The following is a 23,835-nucleotide window of genomic DNA, read 5'->3' as shown; positions in this document are numbered from 1 at the left end:
TGAACCACTGTCCTAAGGTCGGGGGAACACACCTAGAAAAGGTTTACCTCTGGTTAAGATTTACCTTAAGAGTCTTTGTAGGGTATTAAGAGACAACGTTATCGGGAAACAAACCTCAGGTGTTGTCGGGTTGATGTTCTGTTTCTGTTCTGCAACTCTTATTTTGATGTTCTTTTCATCCTGTTTTATTTTTTGTTTCAAGTTTCCAGTGTTATTTACTTTGTCCTTTGTTTCCTTGGTTACTGTGTATTAGTGATCACGGTTATATCTGCGGGCACTGTGGATGATCTGTGGGTTGGGTAATAAAAAATACATTCTTATTAATTGTGGGTGGATCACGGGTGGATAAGAAAATTCATTAATGACGCAAATATTAACTACATTTTCTAAAATATTAACGTGTTTTAAATGCATTTTTTTTCCATCAGGCAAGCAAGACAAATTTAATCTGTGTGTGTGTTCACCTGTTCAGAAAGCTGCAGTGACAGAAACAAAAGGAAGTAGAGCCTGTGTTTATGCTATTAAGAAAGTGTAGACTAATTTGGACTTTTTTGATCAAACTTTTATGAACTTTAATGATCAGAATATTATTTAATTTGTTTTACCATTAACCCCATGTTTCTGATGAGGTTTCTATCTTCCATGTGGTGCCAGCTCACACCAGGAATGCAGCAACTGGATTTCGAGATTTTTTTGGGAGTTCTTTCATGTGTTATTTGGTTATGTTTTGTCTGATTGATTTGTTTATTGTTGTGTTTATTACTAGCCTACAAAGTTAATACACTTAAAAGTCTAGTTTTGAAAGACAAGGATAAAAGATTTGTAGCTGTTTTTAATTTGTTTAAAATGCATTCTCTAATTATGTGCGTCTTAGGAATTCATAAAAAATAAACTAGGGGCCTATATTTAGCAAAGCAGAGCAGAGAGTCGCTTCTGGGATGCTGTGGAAATGTGCTACAGTGCGGCTATAAACATAAGCATTGACTAGAGTGGCCTCTATCAGCTCCCATGGTTGTGTAAGAGATGTAATGCTCTACAGACGTGTGCAGTGATGCGCAGATCAGCTCTTATGTCACTGAATCTGCTGTTAACATGAACCATCCATTCATCACACAAAACTATAATAATAAGAATAATTATAATCTGATGATCCTGTTGTGTAGATCCTGTTGACATTTGAGTAGATCTGGCCATCCCTACTAATAATTGTTTCCATAGTTACTGATTAGTCTGTTACCTGTAACTAGTTTGGTTCTTATTTAATATGTGCATTTATACATAAATAACCATCAGATGTATTTGCGTAAACTTAACTTATTTCATTATGTTTACTTCAATTGCATCACAAAGTCAAAGGTTTCTGAAAGTCATATATGCTCCAGATTATAAAACCTACCAGATAAATAAATACAATAAGTAAACATTAAATTACTGTGTATTTTGTTTTTTACACAGGCTATGTGGATGTAATCTCACTCCTCACTCCTGTGAAAGTTTGTCTTCAGCTGTACAATCCTCAAAGTCCATCCTGAGAGAGCTGAACCTGAGTAACAATGACCTGAAAGATTCTGGAGTGAATTTTCTTTCTAATGGACTGAAGAATACAAACTGTCAGCTGGAGATACTGAGGTAAATGTTTTTCAAATAAATTAATAAAATATTTAGTGTTTTTGTCCATTTGTAAAGCTTGCGATGTATCTGTATATATTAGTGTTTGTTTTGTTCTTTACACAGGCTATGTGGATGTTATATCACTGCTCAGTCCTGTGGAAGTTTGTCTTCAGCTCTACAATCATCAAACTCTGTCCTGAGAGAGCTGGACCTGAGTAACAATGACCTGAAAGATTCCGGAGTGAAGTTTCTTTCTGACGGACTGAAGAGTCCAAACTGTCAGCTGGAGATTCTAAGGTAAATAGTTTTCAATCACAAAAATTAACAAAATATTTTGTGTTTATCAAACTGGAAAGCTTCTGTTGTAATTTTTTATAAATACACAGCATGTGGTATTTTATTTATCATGCAAGCATCTTAGTCTCAATGTTCTCAGACTTTGAGTGACTCGGTTCAGTAAATGCTGCTCCTCACAGCAAGTTCTGTGATTTTGTCATTTATAACATGGTTTTGGAAATACAACATGTATAAAACATTTGCCCTTTTTTGATTGGTCATCGTAATCATTTTGTACTTGATGAGCGTTGTTATACAGTTGAGGCAGACTAGCATAAATTTTTTTACTTTTTTATTGTTTGGCCATCAAAACAAAAAGCTAATAGATGTGCAACGCTCTGCAGCAGAGTAGCATTAAGAATATCAAATATTGGAGAGAGATTTTACCCGTATAAATGATGGGGATGTGTCCTGCTAAATGTCTGATTTAGTTACATAAAAGACATCAAATCAGTATACAGAAGTTATAAAGTTACAAACTGTAAACTTTAGTGTTTAGGTGCCCAACTCACCATTGCTTAAGCCAAGTTCCGACCTCATTTTAAATATCGGCAGGTCATTGTGCTGTTCAGACTACATGACTTGCTGTCTGTCTTGATGTGATTGTGGTGTGACGCTATGTAAATGATCCGCAACAGGTGGTCACAGTAACGAGAATGAAACAAAAGTACTATTGAAACAGGAGTTGTTAATTTGAAAAAGAACATCAGAAAGAAATTTGCACTGAAAGCTGTTTGCGTGATGAACAGTTCTTAAAATTCTGTTCTGTCCAAACAAGTGTTGTTACAGTACCAAAATTTCAGTATTCGGTAACAATACCAGTGAAAATCCACGGTTCTCGGTACCAATTTTGGTAATAAAGAAAAACACAGAAATATGCAAATTAAAAAAAAAACTTTAGCACTAAAAAGAAAACCAATGCCATTCTTTATACTTATTTACAATTGTGATTAAAGTTTTTCTACAAGTAATATAATTATGAAAAGTAGTAAACAAGTTTCACTCAAATTTTTGTCTTTTAATTAATGAAATTTAAACACCTTTTATTTTTTGGTAAATAATGGGGATTTGCTATTAAAATTAAAACATTAAATAAATATTGTGTGATTTATTTTCGCTTCACGGAAATTATAGCGATGTATGCATCAAGAACTGGGTTGCCCGGGTACCCGGTACTTAAAGAAACCTTGTACCGTGACATTTAAATTTTTTTTAGTACCAACTTGGTACCAAAGGATTGGGTCTTTTTACAACACTAGTCCAAAAATTGTTGCTGCTGATGTTTTTCTTCTGCTGACCTCAACCCATGCTTAGCTTTCTTATTGGCTATAGCTCATCACCACACCTGACACCAAAAAATGTAGAGTGGAATCACAGGTAAAGCTATTTCCCATGCTAGATATTTGTTTGGCATCGGTGATGTATCATCAAGCCTCTTTGATGTGTTGAGTAGTTCACACATAAAGATTGTGAAGCACTGATCATCTGCTGATTTTCCCCTGATGACAGCTTGACTTGTCAGCGAGCTCTTCGACTTGCATAAAATCCTGTAGTGCGAACTTGGCTTTAGCTAAGATTGCTCTGTGTTACTCTCACATGCAAAAAGAGAAATAAAATGAGAGTGTCTCAAATACTATGTAAAATTGGCATGCAAAGTGATATTGCTTATTATGTTATTTAAGATCTACTGATTTGGTGGAATTTATATGTATGTATATACAATGCACAGAATAAATGAATAAATTTAACAAATTCAGGAATTGCTCTTTACTTAGAGAACATGTTAGGTGACACAAACTGCATAGAGACATTAAGGCTGAGGATCCAAATGCAGTATTTATTGAAGGGTTATAAAAAGCTGTAAGCAGAAACAGGCAAAAGATCATACACACAGGTAATCAACCAAACAATAACAACAGGGCAATAAGCACTGACTGGGAATCAAAATCCAAGAGACATGAAAATGACAATATGCATTTTCTCAAGGTGAAAAGACAGTAGAAAGTGATGTCAAATATATGTAAATAGAAAGTGATGTCAAAAATACAGATTTCCCTTTCAGTTGGTCACTTTGATTGTGTTGAAGTCCTACACTAGGGGTCGCATTAGGGAGCACAGACACCTCTGACATCATTGAGAAAAGTCTGATGCCATATAATGCAGATGCTTCGGTTGAACCAGTCCCCATGTAGGTTAAGTTACAGTCTAAAGGGCCGTACACACCGGGACGAATATCGGCGCGCGTTATTCGCCAGCGTTTTCCAACACGTTTTTTGTGTTCACACCCAAGCGATTTTCGCTGACGATGAGCCGAGTGAACATGCAAATTCATTCCCTGACATTAGATGGCGCTTAATGTAAAACAGAAATACCCCTGTACACAAGGTGGCGCTGCGCAACTTTACGCTTCTTAAACTCGCTTTTCACTCAGAAGAAGAGTGCAAGTATTTACGCGCTTGTCAGAATCATACAAAGAAAACATGAATATTTCAAGCACCAGTAACTCTAGCTCCAGTTCCAGCGATGAAGAAATTATTGTTCTGTTGAATGAGGAAAGACGCCGGAAAAGACGCCGATTTTGGGTACATCCCATAGTTACGAGAAGAGAAGAACATGGGGAGTTTTATCGACTGGTACAAGAGCTGAAAATGTATCATGAGCGTTTTCGGGGGTATTTTAGAATGTCCGTCAGTGAGTTCGAAAATTTACTTCAACAACTGGCTCCCTTGCTGACGAAAGAACAGACACACTACCGTAAACCAATCGACCCAGAACAGCGTTTGGCCGTGTGTTTACGGTGAGTTCGTTTACATAATTCTTCACTTCAAAGAATGTTGTAAAAACATATGTGGAGCGTTGTTAAAAATTAGTATTTCTATTTCAGTTTTCTAAGCACTGGGGACTCGTACCGCTCTATTGCGTTCAGCTTTCGACTTGGTGTGTCAACTGTGGCTTCGATAGTGAGTGAAACCTGTGATGCATTGTGGCACTGCCTCAGAGATGAACATTTGCCAGTGCCTACTGAAGAGATGTGGAGGAGTACAGCCAGGAGATTCCATGAAAGATGGAATTTCCCTAACTGCTTGGGAGCCATGGATGGGAAACACATATTCATCCAGGCCCCTGCAAACTCTGGTTCTCTATACTTTAATTATAAAGGTACATTCTCCGTTGTATTGCTGGCCTTAGTTGATGCAGATTACCGCTTCCTGGTGGTTGATGTGGGGAGCTATGGCAGCAACAGTGATGGAGGAATCTTTGCCAATTCTGTACTGGGAAAGGCACTCAGAAATGGAACTCTGAATGTTCCCCCACCAAGTGAACTTCCAGGTGCTCCTGAGCTGGGAAAAGTTAACCATGTCATTGTGGCGGATGAAGCTTTTCCGCTGAAACCATATCTCCTCCGGCCATACCCTGGACGCCGCCTCCCCACAGACAAGAGAATTTTCAATTATCGTTTGTCTCGGGCACGGCGCATCTCTGAAAATGTATTTGGCATCCTCAGTCAACGCTTCCGGGTTTTCCAAAGAACTTTACAGGTTCAACCAAGTGTTGTTGACAAAGTTGTCAAAGCTGCTTGTGCGTTGTGCAATTATTTGCGCCCGAACGGAAATGACCAGAATCGTGCCACAGAGGATGACCATGATTGTGAGCAACCACTACAAGGCTTTGAACATTGTAGGGGGCAGCGGGCATCTGTGGAGGCCCAAAATGTCCGAGAACTGTACAAAGAGTACTTCAACTCACCAGCAGGAGAAGTTGCTTGGCAGTATGACCATGTGAACCATGCTCTGGGGAACAGATAATATCAACCTATAAATTTGAGCCATTTTAATTACATTTTCCATTGAGAAAACTGCTAGTGTATGTGTATATATACAATTTCTGTGAACTTGAATACACTATCAAATCTATTGCATCTGATTCTTCATTAATTAATATGGCAGCACTCACCACAGCAAATTAAATATTTTTGATATAACATGTTCTATCAAAGTTAAAGCATAGTTTTTTTTTGCAAAAAGTAAAGTATTTGGTCACTTCAACATATACTTATTTACAACTAAATGTAAGTTGTATTTTTGAAAATGTGTATTTTTAATAAACATTTTTACTAGCATTTTCTTTAAAATGTTCTCATTCCCTGCACAATGCTGTGCCCAAAATGGTTATGTTCCTGTAGATTGATAACTGTTGCCTATAAATGCAGTGACTCCATAATTAGCCACATAGCTATTTCAATAAGAGGTCAAGAATACTTATGTACAAATATATGCCAAATCCCAAAATATGTTACATTACTTTCAAGTCACTTATGCACAATTTCTTTTGGAAAAATGAAACATTTTTTAATGAACTACAAGTTGCAATAACAATCACAAACATAAAGTAAAAAAGGGCGTCAGAAAAGGTTGTGCAAATAAGTCACAATGACTGTAGTGCAAGTGAACAATAGTGCAAATAAACATTTATGAAACGGCCATTTTCAACTAAATTTCTTGAATGTAAAAAAACAAACAAAAAAAATACAGAATTAAAATGTATACAGTAAACATCTATTAGGGTAGCCAAGAAGTTGTAGAGCAGCCATAGTTTGTTGGGGTCTGTGGGGGGACCTGATGGTAGGACACCGGTGACTGCTGTGGAAAAAAAGCAGAAGAGGCCTGGCCAAACTCAGCATCATGCAACAGCTGATGTATTTTTAATTTGACTGAAGACTGTACGGCTGGGGACAATCTCCTTAGTGCTGGTATCAAGCCAAGAGCAAACAAGTAATTTTCATCATTTTGTTGCTCTCTTCGTTGCTCTCTGCGCTCCTCTTTCTCTCTTCTGCGTTCCTCTTTCTCACTTTCCCTGGCTTCTTTGGATAAAAGGTACCGGTCCAACAAGTCTGGTGTCTCTGGCCGTTTTCTTTTGTTGAAAGTAGACCTGGTCACAGTTGGGCTGGAGAAGGATGATCCTGGAGACGTGCTTGCTGATGCTTCTTCTCTGTCGCTGACTTCTTTTTGAACCACCACTTGCTCAACCCCTTCATTCATATTTTCAGGAGAAATATTGCTGTGAACACTGTAAAGACAAATTCAGTTTACATCAGAAACAATAACTCACACTGTGGGCCATGCCACACTTCATACCCATCTTGACAAAATACTCCAGAGCTTAATGTTTAATTACTAATTTAGTTTAGATTCATACAAATTTTAATGTACCATATGTCAGGCAACAAAATTTCAGCAGAGGTTACCTATACACAGAACATAAACTAATATATTGAACTAGAGGTGTGATCGCATGGTGAACAGGGAACATGCAATGATATCATGTTAATCAATGTTTAATGTCAATGCATTATAGCAGAGCTCACACAGCTATGTATTGTAATGTTCTAATAATATTACCTTCGAAATTCAGTTGATGTTGCGAGGAACTCCATGACCTTCATAAATTTCCACGTCTTCTTGTTTTTAGCAGCCTGTCCACTTCGGCAATCATCTTCGCGCTTTTTTCGTGTATATGTATCTCGCAGGCTTTTCCATTTGTGTTTTACCTCCTCCACTACAGCACACAAACGATGGCGATTGTCAAACGTTTGTAGGAACGTACATGAAAGACAATTAAATTAAATGAAACTCACCATCAAGGCCCATTTGCTGTGCAATACCACTCCATAACAGTTCTCTTTTATCAAGATTTTTGTAATCGCTGTCACGTTTGTCATATAGTTCTTTGTGTTCCGACACCAACGAGACCAGCAACTCTACATTCATCTTGCCTTGCATCTTCTTCGTCTTATTTCTTCCCGGCAGTGTAGACGCTACTTGGCGTATATCTTCTTCGCCGTTACGTATGTGTGCTCACAGCAAGACAGTTTTGTGTTTGAGCGCCCCCAAGTTGTGTTTTACTGTAACTTCAGAAGCTCCAGACACGTGTGCAAAAGTGCCATTCTCATTGGTCGTATAGTTTTTGACGCGGTGCGTCAAACCAAAAAAACGAACCCGAAGCGTTTTTTAAAAAATGACTCTTTTACGCGTGGCGTTTTTCGCGTCGGTGTGCACACTCACATTGGCGCCCTTTGTTTAGTCACGAGGCGTTAAACGTCGGCGAATATCGCGCGCGGAATTCGTCCCGGTGTGAACAGGCCTTAAGGTAGATGCTTCATCCATAACTGTTTGGCTCGGTTTGGTCCAGCTACCAAATCAGACATCAAGAGACTAAAGTAGTAGGACTGCCTAATTGGACCCGCGGCGGTAACTGTAATTCAGTCGCATGTTAAAATCATTCGCAAAACTACCACCAGGTGGCGCAAAGGGACGGATTGCGAAATTAATGTAATTGTAAAATGAGATAAAAGAAGAAAGGAAGGAGCGCTCCATCACGAGTACAATTCATGCCAACAGCCCACAATATAGCTGCATATTCAGCAAGAATTCATGTTAAACATATTTAGCTATAGCTTGATCAGAAGGTTACAATGACTGCAAGAGTCAAGCAGGATGTTAAGAGTTTGTCTGTTTCTTTTACTGATTATTTTCGGGTTAAAGCATGATTTAAACAGATTCACACTCAATCGCTTTCACAATAATGCATTCAAACAAATGTAATCTTACAGTGCTACTACATTATCAGGATGCTATCTGATTTTGAAATCTTGAAGAAGTTGATCGATCTGTTTAGATTAAATAACTGACAAAAATGTAGTTATTTTCATCACGAACAAAATTTTCACAGCAGAAAGCAGCAATTAAAGATTTAATGCGTACAATGTTATTAGTTTGGCATGTGATATAGGGAAAAAAGTTTACACAAAATAGCTTAAGCCACTTTGCAACTCTCCTGTTTTTATTATTATTATTTTAAATGCTACGTTATGAACATAACATTTCATACTGAAATACTTTATTCACGGAGTGAAGGCGGAGCGTGATTCTGGTATCAGTGCACGTGGAGGGGAAGTTGTTGCTGCTCACAGACTCTGCTGCGAGTGAGAGAGACGTTTAACCTTACAAAATCAAGACGACCACGGGAACACAAGCACAGCACATCCGCCAAAAATCAACCTGCAGCAATGCTCGTTGATCGACTCGCCAAGCTTTACTTTGGTAGGTCGCATGGCAGTAAATAATTTGATAATATGACCATGCAGCCAATACAGATATTTAATAAAAACATTAAAAAAAGCAGGGCTGTAAAATAAAACAATAAAAAACACACGCCAGGTCTACACCGGACACAAGTGGAGCGATCCAACAAAAGACAACAGAACACAGTGATGGATACACTGGACACGATCCCCATCAGTGAACTGATGCTCGTTTTGTTTATGATGAAATGTTCTGACACTGTGTTCAGATGATTTGACACTATAGTGTGATGTCATCAAGTTTAGTCACACTTTTCGCTGTGGGGCACAGATGACAACTCGTGTCTGGTGTAGACACAGAAAGTGTCTGCTCTATTTACAAATAAAGTACTATAAGAAAAAAAAAAACTAAACCAGCGGCATAATGAGATGGAAATATAGACTAGAAAATTTACAGGTATTAACAGGTCCTCCGTCCATGACAATGACTCACTGCTGAGCTGCCAGTTTTAATCTTAACAGCTCTTAACACCAAGTGGATGATTAGATGCATGATGGGCTAGTATTAAATAAATAAATGAAAATAAATAAATAAATAAAATAGCATTACTGCTTTTTTTTTTAATCATCTTGTTGCAGTTATAAATTTGACTGCTAAATGAATGATAATTTCAATAATTTAATCGTGCAGGTTTAGTTTTATTCAATCAATCAATCAATCACCTTTATTTATATAGTGCTTTAAACAAAATACATTGCGTCAAAGCACTGAACAACATTCATTTGGAAAACAGTGTCTCAATAATGCAAAATGATAGTTAAAGGCAGTTCATCATTGAATTCATTTATGTCATCTCTGTTCAGTTTAAATAGTGTATGTTTTTATTTGCAATCAAGTCAATGATATCGCTGTAGATGAAGTGACCCCAACTAAGCAAGCCAGAGGCGACAGCGGCAAGGAACCGAAACTCCATCGGTGACAGAATGGAGAAAAAAACCTTGGGAGAAACCAGGCTCAGTTGGGGGGTCAGTTCTCTGACCAGACGAAAACCAGTAGTTCAATTCCAGGCTGCAGCAAAGTCAGATTGTGCAGAAGAATCATCTGTTTCCTGTGGTCTTGTCCCGGTGGTCCTCTGAGCCAAGGTCTTTACAGGGGATCTGTATCTGGGGCTCTAGTTGTCCTGGTCTCTGCTGTCTGTCAGGGCAGTAGAGGTCCTTTCTAGGTGCTGACCCACCATCTGGTCTGGATACGTACTGGATCCGGGTGACTGCAGTGATCCTCTGATCTGGACACAGACTCGGAACAAGAGAGAATCAGACAAATATTAGTGTAGATGCCATTCTTCTAATGATGTAGAAAGTACGGTGTTACAGTATTGTTCAAAATAATAGCAGTACAATGTGACTAACCAGAATAATCAAGGTTTTTCGTATATTTTTTTATTGCTACGTGGCAAACAAGTTACCAGTAGGTTCAGTAGATTCTCAGAAAACAAATGAGACCCAGCATTCATGATATGCATGCTCTTAAGGCTGTGCAATTGGGCAATTAGTTGAATTAGTTGAAAGGGGTGTGTTCAAAAAAATAGCAGTGTGGCATTCAATCACTGAGGTCATCAATTTTGTGAAGAAACAGGTGTGAATCAGGTGGCCCCTATTTAAGGATGAAGCCAACACTTGTTGAACATGCATTTGAAAGCTGAGGAAAATGGGTCGTTCAAGACATTGTTCAGAAGAACAGCGTACTTTGATTAAAAAGTTGATTAGAGAGGGGAAAACCTATAAATAGGTGCAAAAAATGATAGGCTGTTCAGCTAAAATGATCTCCAATGCCTTAAAATGGAGAGCAAAACCAGAGAGACGTGGAAGAAAATGGAAGACAACCATCAAAATGGATAGAAGAATAACCAGAATGGCAAAGGCTCAGCCAATGATCACCTCCAGGATGATCAAAGACAGTCTGGAGTTACCTGTAAGTACTGTGACAGTTAGAAGACGTCTGTGTGAAGCTAATCTATTTTCAAGAATCCCCCGCAAAGTCCCTCTGTTAAAAAAAAGGCATGTGCAGAAGAGGTTACAATTTGCCAAAGAACACATCAACTGGCCTAAAGAGAAATGGAGGAACATTTTGTGGACTGATGAGAGTAAAATTGTTCTTTTTGGGCCCCAAACTCTGAATTCAAGCCACAGTACACAGTGAAGACAGTGAAGCATGGAGGTGCAAGCATCATGATATGGGCATGTTTCTCCTACTATGGTGTTGGGCCTATTTATCGCATACCAAGGATCATGGATCAGTTTGCATATGTTAAAATACTTGAAGAGGTCATGTTGCCCTATGCTGAAGAGGACATGCCCTTGAAATGGTTGTTTCAACAAGACAATGACCCAAAACACACTAGTAAACGGGCAAAGTCTTGGTTCCAAACCAACAAAATTAATGTTATGGAGTGGCCAGCCCAATCTCCAGACCTTAATCCAATTGAGAACTTGTGGGGTGATATAAAAAATGCTGTTTCTGAAGCAAAACCAAGAAATGTGAATGAATTGTGGAATGTTGTTAAAGAATCATGGTGTGGAATAACAGCTGAGAGGTGCCACAAGTTGGTTGACTCCATGCCACACAGATGTCAAGCAGTTTTAAAAAACTGTGGTCATACAACTAAATATTAGTTTAGTGATTCACAGGATTGCTAAACAAAAAAGTTTGTACAAAATAGTTTTGAGTTTGTACAGTCAAAGGTAGACACTGCTATTTTTTTGAACACACCCCTTTCAACTAATTGCCCAATTGCACAGCCTTAAGAGCGTGCATATCATGAATGCTGGGTCTTGTTTGTTTTCTGACAATCTACTGAACCTACTGGTAACTTGTTTGCCACGTAGCAATAAAAAATATACTAAAAACCTTGATTATTCTGGTTAGTCACATTGTACTGCTATTATTTTGAACAATACTGTATGTGAAGTGTTTCCGGTTCCGGTTTACCTAATTAATGCAGCCTAAAAATCCTTTAACGGATTTGGATATTAAAAGCATATTAGTATGTTATGTGTATGCCAGGTTAAAGAGATGGGTCTTTAATCTAGATTTAAACAGCAAGAGTGTGTCTGCCTCCCGAACAATGTTAGGTAGGTTATTCCAGAGTTTAGGCGCCAAATAGGAAAAGGATCTGCCGCCCGCAGTTGATTTTGATATTCTAGGTATGATCAAATTGCCTGAGTTTTGAGAACGTAGCGGACGTAGAGGAGTATAATGTAAAAGGAGCTCATTCAAATACTGAGGTGCTAAACCATTCAGGGCTTTATAAGTAATAAGCAATATTTTAAAATCTATACAATGTTTGATAGGAAGCCGGTGCAGTGTGGACAGGACCGGGCTAATATGGTCATACTTCCTGGTTCTAGTAAGAACTCTTGCTGCTGCATTTTGGACTAGCTGTAGTTTGTTTACCAAGCGTGCAGAACAACCACCCAATAAAGCATTACAATAGTCTAACCTTGAAGTCATAAATGCATGGATTAACATTTCTGCATTTGACATTGAGAGCATAGGCCGTAATTTAGATATATTTTTGAGATGGAAAAATGCAGTTTTACAAATGCTAGAAACGTGGCTTTCTAAGGAAAGATTGCGATCAAATAGCACACCTAGGTTCCTAACTGATGAAGAAGAATTGACAGAGCAACCATCAAGTCTTAGACAGTGTTCTAGGTTATTACAAGCAGAGTTTTTAGGCCCTATGATTAACACCTCTGTTTTTTCTGAATTTAGCAGTAAGAAATTACTCGTCATCCAATTTTTTATATCGACTATGCATTCCATTAGTTTTTCAAATTGGTGTGTTTCACCGGGCTGCGAGGAAATATAGAGCTGCGTATCATCAGCATAACAGTGAAAGCTAACACCATGTTTCCTGATGATATCTCCCAAGGGTAACATATAAAGCGTGAAGAGTAGCGGCCCTAGTACTGAGCCTTGAGGTACTCCATACTGCACTTGTGATCAATATGATACCTCTTCATTCACTGCTACGAACTGATGGCGGTCATATAAGTACGATTTAAACCATGCTAATGCACTTCCACTGATGCCAACAAAGTGTTCAAGTCTATACAAAAGAATGTTGTGGTCAATTGTGTCAAACGCAGCACTAAGATCCAATAAAACTAATAGAGAGATACACCCACGATCAGATGATAAGAGCAGATCATTTGTAACTCTAAGGAGAGCAGTTTCAGTACTATGATACGGTCTAAATCCTGACTGGAAATCCTCACATATACCATTTTTCTCTAAGAAGGAATATAATTGTGAGGATACCACCTTTTCTAGTATCTTGGACAGAAAAGGGAGATTCGAGATTGGTCTATAATTAACAAGTTCTCTGGGGTCAAGTTGTGTTTTTTTTTTATGAGAGGCTTAATAACAGCCAGTTTGAAGGTTTTGGGGACATATCCTAATGACATTGAGGAATTACTAATAGTCAGAAGAGGACCTATGACTTCTGGAAGCACCTCTTTTAAGAGCTTAGATGGTATAGGGTCTAACATACATGTTGTTGCTTTAGATGATTTAACAAGTTTATACAATTCTTCCTCTCCTATAGTAGAGAATGAGTGGAACTGTTCCTCAGGGGGTCTATAGTGCACTGTCTGATGTGATACTGTAGCTGACGGCTGAATGGTTGCAATTTTATCTCTAATAGTATCGATTTTAGAAGTAAAGTAGTTCATAAAGTCATTACTGTTGTGGTGTTGGGAAATGTCAACACTTGTTGAGGCTTTATTTTTCGTTAATTTAGCCACTGTATTGAATAAATACCTGGGGTTATGTTTGTTTTCTTCTAAAAGAGAAGAAAAGTAATCAGATCTAGCAGTTTTTAATGCTTTTCTATAGGATATGCTACTTTCCCGCCAAGCAATACGAAATACCTCTAGTTTTGTTTTCCTCCAGCTGCGCTCCATTTTTCGGGCTGCTCTCTTTAGGGTGCGAGTATGCTCATTATACCATGGTGTCAAACTGTTTTCCTTAACCTTCCTTAAGCGTAAAGGAGCAACTGTATTTAAGGTGCTAGAAAAGAGAGAGTCCATAGTTTCTGTTACATCATCAAGTTGTTCTGAGGTTTTGGATATGCTAAGGAATTCGGTACATCAGGAAGATAACTTAAAAAGCAGTCTTTTGTGGTAGAAGTGATGGTTCTTCGATACTTGTAACAAGAAGCAGAATTTACAATTTTAGCTATATGAAGATACACAGAACTAAATAATGATCTGAGATATCATCACTTGGCTGAATAATTTCAACACTATCAACATCAATTCCATGTGACAGTATTAAATCTAGAGTATGATATCGACAATGAGTAGGTCCTGAAACGTGTTGTCTTACACCAATAGAGTTCAGAATGTCTATAAATGCTGATCCCAATGCATCTTTTTCATTATCGACATGGATATTAAAATCACCAAGTATTAAAACTTTATCTGCAGCCAGAACTAACTCGGATGTAAAATCACCAAACTCTTTAATAAAGTCTGTATGGTGCCCTGGTGGCCTGTATACAGTAGCCAGTACAAACATAACAGGGGATTTATCATTAACATTGGTTTCTCTGGATAATGTTATATGAAGCACCATTACTTCAAACGAGTTCTACTTGAAGCCTGCCCTCTGAGAAATCCTGAAAACGTTGTTATAAATTGAAGCAACTCCTCCCCCTTTGCCTTTTAGACGCGGCTCGTGTTTATAACAATAATCTTGGGGGGTGGACTCATTTAAAATACTGTAATCATCAGGTTTTAGCCAAGTTTCTGTCAAACAGAGCACATCTATATTATGATCAGTTATCATATTATTTACAAAAAGTGTTTTCGTAGAAATGGATCTGATATTCAATAAGCCAATCTTTATCATTTGTTTATCCATATTGCATTTGTTTTTTATTTGTTGAACCTCAATTAAATTGTTAACCTTAACTTGGTTTGGACGTTTTTTGTATTTTCTAGTTCGGGGAACAGACACAGTCTCTATAGTGTGATATCTAGGTGAAAGAGTCTCTATGTGCTGAGAATTAACTGACCTCTGTGACGGGAGGCAGCTAGCAGACGGTCTGTTTAGCCAGTCTGTCTGCTTCCTGACCTGGGCCCCAGTTAGTCAAGTATAAACACTAAGACTATGTGCCATATTTCTAGAGAGAAGAGTGGCGCCACCCCAGGAGGGATGAAGACCATCTCTTTTAAACAGGTCAGGTCTGCCCCAAAAGCTCGTCCAATTGTCTATGAAACCTATGTTAGGTTATTCGTTTCTTGTTTTAGGCAAATTAGGCCTAAATAATGGGAACTAAATTATAAAGCGCTTCACGTTTAAACATGCAACAATTTTTCTTAATCAGTTTACAGACAAATGTCTTTTTCCCAATAAGTTATGCCAAAATAAAGGACAGGCAATGAATAACAAAAATGCATGTTGTTTTATTAAATGAAACAATATATTTATATTTAAAATATAAATTAAAATATAGGCATAATATATGAAAATATTATCATTTTGCATATTAATCCATGTAGCCTACCCCCCTAAAATAGGCTACCACTTTTAATGCTCCGAAGCAAAGTAAACCACAATTTCTTTTCAATAATATAACACATAATTAATATAATATAAATAATACTGCACACCTTTTAAACGTGTCAAATTTAAAATATGGTTTAATACCATGTAGCTTAGAAAAAATTTAAGCACAGACTCAGGCACAGGCTTGACATTTATCCTGCTTGAATTTGTAATAAGAAATGCACAGAACATAGTACCAAATACATCTGTGAATATTAAATATTAAATATATTAAATATTTAAACTATAGTGTTTTTCTTTCATTTTCCGTGACTGAAGAAGTCAAATGTAACACATCAGCGAGGCAAACTGACGTCTATTTGCGAAAATGTGCTTTGATGTGCTTGTTTGATAACTTGACCACTCAGCGGTCAAAAGCTGCAAATGCACTTTACAAACGCCACGGCGGCAGTACCCGTGGCGGTAAAAAGGCAATTTTTAATGTTTACTTCACAGCCAGCTTACTGTCTCTTCCAACTATTGCCTTCTGGTCTGGGCTACAGAGCACTGACCAGCAGAACATCCAGGCACAAAAACATTTTTTTTCCCACAGGCTTTATTCAACCTGAACAAAATAACTATGTCCATCAAATATAGAAATTTATATATGTGTATATATATACATAAAATATATACATAAACATTTATATTAAACAGCACACTTTGTAAATAACGTATCTGCACACTAATAACATACCTGTACATTTATCTAAACAGTTATATTTTTTCCTATCCTTCTATTTCTGTATATATAGTAAAAATGATGAATGGCAGCCATGCTTGCCTGGGCAGCCAAAAGCATTGGGCTGGAGTGGTCTCCCCCATCGTATCCTGAGCACTCACGGCTCAATGATTGGTTTCTGGGTACTGAGCATGACATGATTCTAAGTCAAGACCAGCCCCAGTAACTCTCTTCCTGGAAATGCATTAGGGGCTGACGAAATCATGGTAGGCCCCCTTCTCGGCCAGGACATGATTTACCAGGTTTACGGAGATCCCTCGGGTGGAGAGGGTGATTGCGGTGCATCTGTGCCTGCAAAACACCACCACTTGGCATGGCCATCTGAGACTCCTGTCCAGGGCCTTTACATATTCTTAACATATACCCATAACCCATTCCTCACTCAACCAGGGGAGTTGTGACTTCATCAGCTTTAGTGGACAGTGCCTCACAAGTAGAAATATGTAAAGATGCAGGTTGGCCTACACCTACAACATTTTTGCCAGATTTTATAATTGGAGAATGGAATCAGTTTCATCTAGGATACTAAACAATATTTATTCTACTTAAATAAACTGTATGTTATGGTGTTTTTTCATGTTGTGTGTGTGTGTGTGTGGGGGGGGGGAAAGAACAGCATTGTTACATGTGTTACAGTTACATTTATTTGTTACATTTATATTATTTACATCAAGCTTTTGAATGGTATAGTATTGTATATTGTTATTGAAACTTCATATTGTTTCACTTGATTATAAATTTATTCAGGAATTATAATTTGGAAAAAGTATTTAGAAAAAGTCTAACTAGTAAAATGTTTACAGGTTATTTGAAAACTAGTGCAAGTATATAAATAAAACAAGAATTGCTCATGTTTATGATCTCTGCTGAATAAAGTGCTTCGTTCTTTTTTTCTGAGGAAATCCAAATCCTCAAGTAATCCACATTAAATCTTTTTGGGGTGAAATATGTCTTATTCCTCTCATCGCGAAGCAAACAGCAGAATAAAAAAAAACTTGAAGAACAGTCTCACTGTATTGTCTTCTGTTGTGTGGGCATATTCAAGCCACGCACTTCAGTGAAACATTAAAATCTGAATAGGGCGTTCAGCGCGGGGCGTGTTCACATTAGAAGATAATGAGGGAGACGTGAAAAACGGACATTGTATTGTTTTCATATGGATTACTCTATCACAGAATATTTGTTTTCGGCAGAACTTGTTTAGTTTAAGAGTAGACATGTCTCTTCGTTGAGTATTCACTGAGTTACAGTTAATTTTAATGACGCGTTTGTAAATGAAGATCTGCGCAGACAAAATCTGCAGACAGCACACCTTGTTTGTTATCTTTATTTTATAAATGCTCAAAGATTTGTTGTTCTTATGTCTGTATACAAAGAAGTAGACCCTTTACAGATTCGATTGATGTATTGCTCTTATCTGTACAATCAAAACTGAAAGTGTAATTTAAGTTATTTTTCGGGTTATCAGAAGAAAATGAATCATAACACGTATACACGTTAATCGACTCCAGAGGGTTAATACACGGAGCAGTAGACTGTTTCACACCCACTCTCCTTGCTGTCTGTAGTCTACATTCTTGTTAATAAAAAAACCTTGTTTGCTCATTTGCAACTGAGTCCTAATTCTTTCAGAACCCTGACATCCACCGGGCAGCCAATTCCATCATTTTATTTATACATTTTACCTTGCATTTTAAGTTTTTTTTTATATATATTATTGACCTCACATACTGATAGTGACATAATTCCATTCATAATGAGGGAGAAGTTTATTTTTAACAAAGTCAACATTAAGTCATGACCATGTAAAAATAATTAATTGCTGAAAAAAAATATTATTGTGTGAAAGATATGTCTGATGTCACACGTACCATTGCTGTATTTGTAGACTGTCTGGCTGTATGGTGACAGAAGAAGGCTGTGGTTATGTGTCTTCAGCTCTGAGTTCAAACCCCTCACACCTCAGAGTACTGGATCTGAGCTACAATCACCCAGGAGATTCAGGAGTCAAGCTTCTCTTTGAAAAACTGGAGGACTCAAACTGCTCATTGGACAAACTCTAGTATGTCAAGCATAATTTTTTACTATATAAACTCCATGGTGTGATAATCTATTCACCTCACAGGTGTGTCATATCAAGATGCTGATTAGACAGCATGATTATTGCACAGGTGTGCCTTAGGCAGGACACAATAAAAGCCACTCTAAAATGTTTAGTTTTATCACACAGCAGTGACACCACATTGCTACAGATGTCACAAGTTTTGATGGAGTGGCAATTGGCATGCTGCCTGCAGAAATGTCCACCAGAGCTGTTGCCAATGAATTGGATGTTCATTTCTCATAAGCCGTCTCCAAAGGCATTTCAGAGAATTTGGCAGTACATCCAACCGGCCTCACAAGGCAAATGGCAGACAGCATGTATGGTGACGTGTTGGTGAGCAGTTTGCTATGCGAAGGAGATGTGTTGCACTGCTGAGGCAAATGGTGGTCACACCAGATACTGACTGGTTTCCGGACCCCCAAATACAGTAAAACTGCACATTTTAGAATGGCCATTTATTGTGGCCAATCTAAGGCACACCTGTGCAACAATCATGCTGTCTAATCAGCATCTTGATATGCCACATCTGTGAGGTGGAGGAATTAGCTTGGCAAAGGAGAAGTGCTCACTAACACAGATTTAGACAGATTTTTGAACAATATTTGAGAGAAATTGGCCTTTTGTGTATATAGAAAACGTTTTTGATCTTTAAGTTCAGCTCATGAAAAATGGAGGCACAAAACAAAAGTGTTGGATTTATACATTTGTTCAGTCCAAGTACTTTTATTAAGATGGATGGATTCGATATATATATATATATATATATATATATATATATATATATATATATATATATATATATATATATTAGATTAGATTAGATTCAACTTTATTGTCACTGCACATGTAGGTACAAGGCAACGAAATGCAGTTAGCATCTAACCAGAAGTGCAATAAGCAGTAAGTACAGAATAAAGGTCTATAATATGTACAATAACTATACAGGTAAGTATTATGGACATAATTTACAGATATTAAATACTATAAGCCCGATATACAGATAGGTGTACTATGAACATACTATACAGATGGGCTATGTAAAAGTATATGTACACTATAGGCAGAACTATGAACATAATTTACAGTATTGCAATGGACAGTAAAGTGCATAGAAAAAAATATTTCAATGTGCAAATGGATTATACATTGTTCCTGGATGAACAGGCAGTAGTGCAAGTAATAACAAGTTACTTTTTGCTTGTTGTGAGTAAATAAATAAATCAGAGTGTTGAAGAGGGCGAGGAGTCTATGTGTGGTGTGGGGGGTGTTGAGGGGTGTCAGAGGGCAGAGTTCAGCAAGGAGACAGCTTTAGGGAAAAAGCTGTTCCTGAATCTTGTGGTCCTTGTCCGGAGGCTCCTGAAACGCCTTCCGGAGGGGAGGAGGTTAAACAGTTCGTGGTCAGGGTGAGAGGAGTCCTTGAGAATGCTGCGAGCTCGACGTAGACAGTGTTTCTTCTGGATGTCCTCAAGAGCAGGAAGTTGTGTCCCTGTGATGCGCTGGTCAGTTTTCACCACCCTCTGCAGTGCCTTGCGGTCAGTCACTGAGGAGTTCCCATACCAGACTGTGATGCAACTGGTCAGGATGCTCTCGATCGCACACCGGTAAAAGTTCACCAGGATGGTTGAAGACAACTGGTTCTTCTTCAGTGTCCTGAGGAAGAAAAGGCGCTGGTGAGCCTTTTTGACGAGGCTGGAGGTGTTTGTGGCCCAGGACAGTTCCTCCGAGATGGTGGTTCCCAGGAACTTGAAGCTGGAGACACGTTCAACAACCATCCAGTTAATGTGGATGGGGTCATGCGTGCTTCCTTTCTTCTTCCTGAAGTCCACAATGAGCTCCTTGGTCTTATTGGTGTTAAGGAGCAGGTTATTGTCAGCGCACCATGTGGCCAGGTGCTGTATCTCTTCCCTGTAGGCAGTCTCATCGTTGTCACTGATGAGGCAAATCACCGTGGTGTCGTCTGCAAACTTAATGATGGAGTTGGATCCATGCACAGGGTTGCAGTCGTGGGTGTAAAGGGAGTAGAGGAATGGGCTCAGCACACAGCCCTGTGGTAACACACAGCCAGTGTTAAGTGTTAAGTTATATATATATATATATATATATATATATATATATATATATATATATATATATATATATAAATAATCTTCACTCTCAATTTATACATGAATATATTAATTGTATAAGTAAATTTTAATGAAATATGCAATTATTACTACACTAAAGAAGGATTTTCCTTTAATTACAGTAGAAGGCACCTAACATAAAACACCATATTTATACTGAATGTGACAAATGAAACATACCTAATCAATTATTTTTTACATCAGAATCTGTGTGAGTACTTGGAGTTTATCAGAAATAGAATAGGACCATCTGGGATCTGTTGCTTACAATGTGCCGCATCCAATGTAGACAAAATAATATAATAATATTAATAATAATAATAATAATACATTTTATTTGTAATGCGCTTTTCTTGAACCCAAAGCGCTACAGTAATAAAGTAATAATAAAATAAAACAAAACATCAAAAGCAATACAATAATTAATTAAAGAAAAATAATGGGTTCTATAATGAGCTCTATTAACTTATAAGCTGTTCATGTCCTGTGTAGACAGAGAGTAACAGATTTTCATGTACCTGAAGCTGTTTCAGTTGAATATATGCCACAATAGGCCTAACTTTCATGCTGACTTTAACTTTCCCCTCTCATTTCCTCTTGCGCATATTTTTTTAATGAAAAAAACATCTCTCTGGCCTAATGAGTAAAACACAGTTATTAAAATTAAGATTTCCAGTGCTCATAAGTACAGTGTGCATAAGTACAATATGCCAAAAAAAATCAGTGAGTTGAGAGTACACATAAAAGGTTTGTTTGTGTATCATAACAGACTCAAGCCTGTTTACTGAACAACTACTATATGTCTCTGCAATCTGTATTACCTTGATTGCGATCATCACCTATCACAACCTCACTAGTGAAACACTGGTTTGCTTTATCTAGCCAAGAAACTTAGTTTGCGCCTTATCTGGCTATACAGCGGTGGGATGTTTTGATGTTCCTTTCAGTCTGTATTTCAGAAACAGAGAGATATCTAAGGAAACAGAATATAACAGGGCTTGTGTTTTAAAGGCAAATATACTGGACTGAATAATTCAGTCTCTCTCTGCAATCACTGATGTAATCAGCCTAGTTTGTTCCACATTAGCGCTGTTTTGTGTATACATTCACTTACTGCATCATTGCACTGAAAAAGTTCCAAAAATGTTGTGGTTTACAATGATTTGAACACAAACTGAGAAGTTAAATAGTTTTAGAGGGTTAGATAAAATAAGTAGATTATAAATTATTATTATTATTATTGAATTATCCTCCTGATTTTTTTTTAATTGCCTCCACATACAAACTGAATATTACTGCAGAGATTTCAGTCTGACTTAAATGTGATCTCAAAATCCCTATGCATTAATGTTATTTAATAATACCATCAAATGCATTAATGCAAGGATAATTTAACAAATTCATTACTGTTAAATCAGTTATGTAAATGGAGGAGACAGACTCCGTAGTATAGCAGCAGGTTGCCTTCTTTGCTTGGGGCCTCAGAGATGTGCAGCTACTGACCTTATTCTTGAAACACAATGACAAATAAAATAAAAATGTGTCAAGCACCAAAAGCAGCCCATATTGAATCTAATATGTTCTCTTTAATTGAATACTGCCACGATTTTGTAGAGTTGGCAACCCTACTAGAAACCCACTCGAGGAACACAAAAACTGCATACCAAATGCCTAGCAACCACCCAGAACATGTTATCAACAGCATAGCAACCACTCCAAGTACCCTAGCAACCACTCATTTAATTGAGATGTATGTTTAATATTTTTCAGTTCTCTTTTAAAATTACTGAGCTAAAACTTTTTTTTCTGACTTAATGTGACTCTGTGTGTTTTCTAGTGTGGATCATAGAGGAGAATCCAGGATTAAAGCAGGACTAAAGAAATGTACGTCTAAGAACACACACACACACACACACACACACAAACACACACACACACAGCTGTATTGATTGCTGTTGTTATTAATGTCTCGGTTCTTCTGTTCAGATGACTGTTTTCTCACACTGGATCCAAACACAGCAAACACTCATCTCATTCTGTCTGAGGAGAACAGAGAGGTGACACATGTGAGAGAGAAACAGTCATATCCTGATCATCCAGACAGATTTGATGATGTGCGTCAGGTGTTGTGTAGAAAGAGTTTGTGTGGACGCTGTTACTGGGAGATTGAGTGGAGTGGAGATGTGGATATATCAGTGTCATATAAAAGCATCAACAGGAAGGGAGCGGGTGATGAGTGTGTGTTTGGAAATAATTATCACTCCTGGAGTTTGATCTGCTCTCCCTCCAGTTACTCATTCAGACACAATAACATAGAGACTAATCTCCATGTGAAGTCCATCATCAGGAGAATAGGAGTGTATGTGGATCACAGTGCAGGATCTCTGTCCTTCTACAGCGTCTCCAGAAACACAATGAGCCTCATCCACACAGTCCAGACCACATTCACTCAGCCGCTCTATCCTGGGTTTAGGGTTTATTATGAATCATCCGTGAAACTGTGTTGATAAATCAGAAGAGACTGACGAGAGATTCTGACGAGAGATTCTGCCAATAAAGCTTTAAGCTGAGTCGTTGAGTCTAGAGTCTCTTCATGACATTAATAGAGTGCAATGGGGCTAAAGGCAACCCGGGGTAAAAGGCACCTTTGGATTTAATGTTCATCTAAACCATTAGATGGTATAAAAACATAGCTTAGCACTTCCCAAAACATCCGCCTTTCAAGATGGATGTGTATATTTGTCTGATCCTTGTTGATTCTGTGCTTTCTAGATTTAATATTTTATGTTTTTTTTTTGTAGATTTAAGTTGCAAATACAAATCACTAAAATTATATATATATATATATATATATATATATATATATATATATATTTATAATAAATGTATGATACATTTAGAACCATACAATGCTGCAACCGTGCACAGAAGTTCACGACTGGCCAATAAATCACCTCCTCCGTTTATAGCAGACTGGCCTGCTGATAAAATGATGACAAATCTGTACAGTCATAACATCCAGGCACCTCTAGGACCAGGGAAAACTCTTTCAATTCTTCTTGGAAACCAACTCAGAAACGCCCACTACTCCTTCGACTCAAACTCCATTCGGTCCAAGTAAAGCCACTGCCAAACATAGGCAAACAATGGCAGTGCTTCCATTCCATTAACCCACCAGTTGTGAAAGAAAAGGACATAGAGATCCAGAAACATCGCAAC

At 37.8% G+C, this 23,835-nt stretch overlaps 3 protein-coding genes across 3 annotated transcripts; 2 read left to right on the top strand and 1 right to left on the bottom strand.

The window, feature by feature from the left end:
* Nucleotides 1-1,008: 1,008 nt before the first annotated feature.
* Nucleotides 1,009-23,146, top strand: LOC113048446 (ribonuclease inhibitor-like). Its single transcript, XM_026210241.1, has 6 exons — nucleotides 1,009-1,016; nucleotides 1,495-1,629; nucleotides 1,735-1,908; nucleotides 18,275-18,448; nucleotides 22,454-22,500; nucleotides 22,603-23,146. Exons 1-6 carry the CDS (start codon nucleotides 1,009-1,011, stop codon nucleotides 23,121-23,123), a joined length of 1,059 nt encoding a protein of 352 aa, XP_026066026.1. The 3' UTR covers nucleotides 23,124-23,146.
* On the top strand, nucleotides 4,158-6,067 carry LOC113048406 (protein ALP1-like). Its single transcript, XM_026210196.1, has 2 exons — nucleotides 4,158-4,744; nucleotides 4,832-6,067. The coding sequence occupies exons 1-2, from the start codon at nucleotides 4,428-4,430 to the stop codon at nucleotides 5,751-5,753; spliced, it is 1,239 nt and encodes a 412-aa protein (XP_026065981.1). The 5' UTR covers nucleotides 4,158-4,427; the 3' UTR covers nucleotides 5,754-6,067.
* Nucleotides 6,461-8,088, bottom strand: LOC113048426 (uncharacterized). Its single transcript, XM_026210230.1, has 3 exons — nucleotides 7,583-8,088; nucleotides 7,347-7,503; nucleotides 6,461-7,014 (listed from the first exon to the last, which is right to left on the bottom strand). Exons 1-3 carry the CDS (start codon nucleotides 7,725-7,727, stop codon nucleotides 6,507-6,509), a joined length of 810 nt encoding a protein of 269 aa, XP_026066015.1. The 5' UTR covers nucleotides 7,728-8,088; the 3' UTR covers nucleotides 6,461-6,506.
* Nucleotides 23,147-23,835: the final 689 nt, after the last annotated feature.

Source organism: Carassius auratus, chromosome 29 (assembly GCF_003368295.1).
Source record: "Carassius auratus strain Wakin chromosome 29, ASM336829v1, whole genome shotgun sequence".
In the NCBI taxonomy this organism is placed as follows: domain Eukaryota; kingdom Metazoa; phylum Chordata; class Actinopteri; order Cypriniformes; family Cyprinidae; genus Carassius; species Carassius auratus.
The sequence above is the reverse complement of the archived record's forward strand: the minus strand, read 5'-3'. Positions and strand labels throughout refer to the sequence as shown.